Consider the following 5412-nt stretch of genomic DNA (forward strand, 5'->3'; position numbering starts at 1 on the left):
CCTTCCCATGACAAGACAATCCCTTTGGCTGTTGTCTGTTTCATGATATTTGATGAGACATTCCCCTTTGCTAAACATTATCTTTATTTACAAATGATTTTTGGTTGAATTCCTCCAGACAGATTATTCCCTTTGAATGATTTTGAAGACAATCCTCCAATATGGGTATAAATGATTTTGACCTAAGACACAGGGGCGGAGACAGAGGGGTTACCCGTCCCCCCTCACAGCCCCAAAGGCATGTTTTTCGGGCAAAAATATCATAACTGGGTTAGAATTTCGGGCAACCTCAGGTATTTTGCCACCCCTTGGACGTAAACCTGGCTCAGCCACTGCTAAGACATCAAAATAATTTTGGACCAGGCATTGTAAGTATTGTAGGAACAGATTTAAACAGATATTCCATCTCAAAGAAAGAAATTTGAAAAGATATTCTCAATATTTGCAAAAGATTTTTTAACAAGATCCTCACTCAATCAAGTCATTAATGATTTCCAACTTAAGATATCAAAAATATTTTTGACCAGACATTCACAATATTGTCTGAATAATCTAAGCAGACATTCCCTTAAAAGAAAGAATTCTGAAAGACATTCACAATTTTCAGATGATTTTGGACAAAACATTCCATCAATCAGGTCATGAATTTAACAAATAAACTATAATAGCTATGTGGACTCTCAGAAAGGAATATGGAGTTGACAAAACTAAGAGAGACTTCAACATTATTTAAGGCCAGACATTCACCATCATATTGTCTGAATGATTAAAACAGACATTCCCTTCAAACAATGAATATCATATCGACATTCTGACTTTATGTAAATGATTTGAATCCCCCTTCCTCAGTGAAATCTAAATTGTTCAAAAATTTTAATGGAAAGTTATTGGTTTATATAAATTTATTTGACTATAATCATCTTATATAAAGACAAGAGATAAACAAATAATAGATAAACAAATAAACTCTGTTTATAACTTAATTTATCATTGATAAACTCTTCACTTCAAAGAAAGATTAATTCATTTAATCTTGAATTAAGACATACAAGGTTTATTTTTATCAGAAGAGAGTTAGCTGGTCACTGAGCTTCTGATTTCAGGTAATTAGTGATCCAAAAATAAATTCTTCCACAAATTTCATACATGTTAAAGGGATATGGCAGTCTAAATATTTGCTTTATCAGCTGATATGTATCCCACAACGTATCTGAAAGGTTTAAATAAAAAAATCCAGATGTTAATTTTTTTTATGCCAAAACTTTACGTAACCATTTAAAGTTTGTTATGTTTTTTGGAAGCTGTTAGAAAACTACTGTACGGATTTGAGTTAAATAAACGCCATCTTGTAGAGAATTACTTTTCCTATGATTTTGTATGGTTTGCTCAATTGCAGGAGAACCATGAGCCATATTTTGATTCTAATAAGCGATATGGATAGCTTAAACTGAGTCCTATCAGCTGTAGAGTTTATGTAGAAAGTCTTTCACTGGCTATAGTGTGAATGGCGGCTAAAAGAATCATGATTGGCGGCTAAAAGAATCATGATTGTGTTCGTGAAATCTCACAAACATGATCACAGTTGAGCAAAGATGTGTGCACACACAATATAAGCATTTTTTAAATAAAAAAAATGAACACAGTAAATCTGATTTATATAGTTTCAATCAAGGTCAATAACTCAAGAAATATTTGTCAAATTATCTTTAAATTCAAACTTATCAGAGATCTCATCATTCTACACGTCCATACCAAGCAGGTTTTTGAACTTAGAAGCTTATATACTGTTATCTAGAAATTATATTTTCACGAAGGTGTGTATGTCAGTAGTAAAAATAAAAGGTAAGAATGGTAAAATGTTTTGATCTGATGTATAAATACCCACTAGGACTTCTAGCTATAAATTGATTAGTAGAAAAACAACCTGCCTTTTTTCTCTTCAACAACTGAACATATGGTCACCATTTTACTATCAGAATTCTACAGAATTCCACACATTATAGGAAATGGTCAAATCTCATGATGGTAACTTTTATAGTCTTCACGGAAATTATTGGCACCATCTGACCACCAACACAGACTATCTGACCACAACCTATTGGTCAATCATCAGCCAAAAATAATATAATTAAAGTCAAAATAAACAGTGGTCTATCTTACTATAACAGTAATATAATCGTATAATGGTTTAATACTTTGTACTTAGAATTTGATCCACTTTTTATACTGATACTTTACCTTTGATTGAACTATATGGGTAGAAATTGGAAAGAATGTAAAAGTTGGTTCAGGCATTGGCAAACTATTTTTATTTTTATGGTATGTTGTACATCAAAAAGCAGCTAGCAACTTGAAACTTTAGACTACCTTAAGGTTTATAAAGCAAAGGCTCTTTATTTCATTTTCTTAACCCAATTCATGTCACTTCCCCAAACCCATACTCACAATTCACCATTCACAGCTCACTTCCCCCAACCCATTTTAAAGTTACTTCCCCCAACCCATTTGTAACTCATTTCCCCCAACCCGTTTGTAACTCATTTCCCCCAACCAATTTGTAACTCACTTCTCCCAACCAATTTTAAACTTATTCCCCCAACCCATTTGTAACTCATTTCCTTGCAACCCATTTTTAGCTCACTTCCACCATACCCATTTTTAACTCACTTCCTCCTAACCAGTTTCTAACCTCACTTCCCCATATCCAAGTTTAACTGACTTCCACCATCCCATTTTCACTCAATTCCCCCAACCCGTTTTTAGCTCACTACCTCAACCCATTTTTAACTGACTTCCACCAACCCATTTTTACTCAATTCCCCCAAGCCGTTTCTAACCTCAGTACCCCCTACCCATGTTTAACTCACTTCCACCATCCCATTTTCACTCATTCCCTCAACCCGTTTCTAACCTCACTATCCTCTACCCATTTTTAGCTCACCATCCCATTTTCACTAAATTCCACAAACCCGTTTCTAACCTCACTTCCCCCTACCCGTGTTTAACTCACTTCCATCAACCCCGTTTATAGCTCACTTCCCCCTAACCTGTTTGAAGGTATCACCTTTGATGGGATCAAACCCATAAACCTGAGGTATACAAACAAGCATCTAAACCACTGAGCTACCACTGATGTCTGAACAAGTGAGTTAGAGACAGGTGTCTTTATTACTATCTTTATCATTATCTTAATGATGATAGGAAATCAACAGGAAATACATCTCAAACAAACAATTTTCATTAACAATTCTCCATTGTTTAAGATAAGATTTTAAAAATTTCCCCTGGGAAATACAGGGATGTTTTCTCTGATATCTCACTTTATCAAAATAAAACTTTAACAAAATACTGTATAATAATAGAGATGATTCACTTCATTTTTGAATTTTATTTAGATATATATATATACACAATAGAAGATTGTCAACTTTATTACATATTGTTAAAGCTGTAAACAAATTAAAGGGACAGATGTGCAATTCTGGCTGAATGATTTGAATATCGTGGGTGACCGCTTGAAACCTTGTATATGCCATATTTGGTCATTTTGACTTTTTGCTCGTAAAAGCACGGATCGTGTGATCAAATCCTCGTATTCTCAGCTTGATTGTAAATAACTCAAAAAGCACTAATTAAATAACACGTATATAAACAGTCACATTTAAAACCTTGTAAAATATATTATTATACGAGGTTCAATGTTCCTTTTCTGCGGATGAAAATGAAAAACCTCATATACTGTATTATTATATGAGTTATTGGTCCTGGTATATTTCTTTTACTTAGAAGGAATTTTATATAAATCATTCAGTTATACCTGTGACCATAAGAGACATCCAAAATGTCATAAGTTGATATAAAAATAAATAACAAGACAGATTAGAATTATCTAGTATCCTAATCTTATTAATACTATGTCCATCCTATAATTACCTAGAATAATAACTTGATCTACTAATAATACAATGAGTCAATATTGATACCTCTTACTATAGGGTCACAAGTTTAACTTTAAGAGAGTACTTTAAAAACTTAGGATGAAGTACTTAAGACTCTTAATAATGTACCCGGACCATTGTAGATCTCTTTATTTCATATTTTTAAAGGGTCACTTTTTTCCATCCATTTGACCAATCGTACTTAGATTCATAGCTAGGCTAGTTAGTAGTAATGTTCACAGCTCACTGTCAAAATTTGAGCCTTGAAATCCATGTGTGTCCAGAATAATCTGTGTGTAAAGTATTTTTTAAAGGAATTATCTGATTCTAGTAGACTAATTACATATATTCAAGACACAAATCAAAAATGGCTAATCTGTCCTTTAAAAACTATCACTCTTAATAATGTATTCTGACCATCATAGATTTCTTGTTCAACTCTTTTCATTTCAAAGTTTTAGAAAAAATTGGCCATAAATGATATACCAGTAGTTGCTTATGTGGAAGTTTATGGAGGACTCAATTCACAAGGTGATTCAAAGCATTAGGTCTGTTACATTGGACATAAGCTAAATGCTCTACAATCCAAAAATGACTTACAATTACAAATAGCAACCACCAGTCTAAGGAATTGTCTAATAGTTCAGGCCCTGGAGCCAAAAAACATTTCTCATGTTCAGCTTTCATAATGTCCCTTGCATCAAGAATTTAATTTTAAATATTAATGTGATGATGCCAAAAACATTGTGCTCTAAAATTGATATATTGAAAAGTAATGAGCAAGTAACAGAGTTTTCTATGTGGTCTGGTCAGCTGAATCTAGCATTTTATCAGATACCACTTTTCGCACTGTTTACACTACAAAACTCAGTATTGTTCTGAGAACGGGTAATATTTATAATGTCAATGGGGTTTTAGTTAACTATATGTAATAAATCCATGTACAATCAAAATATTAGCCAGGCTTTATAAAGTTAATACCAATCATGGTTAAAAAGACTATATAGTATTTACTATCTGACTAGACTAGTCACTATGTTAAATGTGAGAACATGACTATCAAATGATACAATAATTACTAACATAAGCCGATTGATACCAATTACTCTACTTTTGCTTTCATATCATGTTTTATTGGAACATTAGGTTTCTAGTTGATAGAAATCATGCTATTATCATTGTTAAATGTAATCTGTTTGATAACTAGGCTAATAAGGTTGATTATACAATGGAGTTTTACATCCTACTTTTCAACTCATTGTACTACCAATGATGCTGGAAAATTTCAAGATTTTTTGTCAGTTCACATGTGATCATACTTGAGTTTTTTCTTTGATTGCCTACTGTCTGGAGACGTACCTCTACCAGTCTTTAGGCATCACAAGGATCTAATTCACCATCATCATAATCAATTTCATAGGCACTGTGTGGCAAATTACAAGAAAATAATTTGGAGAAGCCTTGAGTGAGTCAA

The 5412-nt window shown here is 32.9% G+C and overlaps 1 protein-coding gene across 1 annotated transcript; it reads left to right on the top strand.

The window, feature by feature from the left end:
- Window positions 1-2399: 2399 nt before the first annotated feature.
- LOTGIDRAFT_124521 (hypothetical protein) lies at window positions 2400-2561 on the top strand (the record flags this gene model as incomplete). The annotated part of the gene is made up of 1 exon (XM_009061330.1): window positions 2400-2561. A coding segment is annotated over one exon (162 nt), but the record flags the coding sequence as incomplete, so codon positions are not given.
- Window positions 2562-5412: the final 2851 nt, after the last annotated feature.

Source organism: Lottia gigantea (assembly GCF_000327385.1).
Source record: "Lottia gigantea unplaced genomic scaffold LOTGIsca_47, whole genome shotgun sequence".
Taxonomy (NCBI): Eukaryota; Metazoa; Mollusca; class Gastropoda; family Lottiidae; genus Lottia; species Lottia gigantea.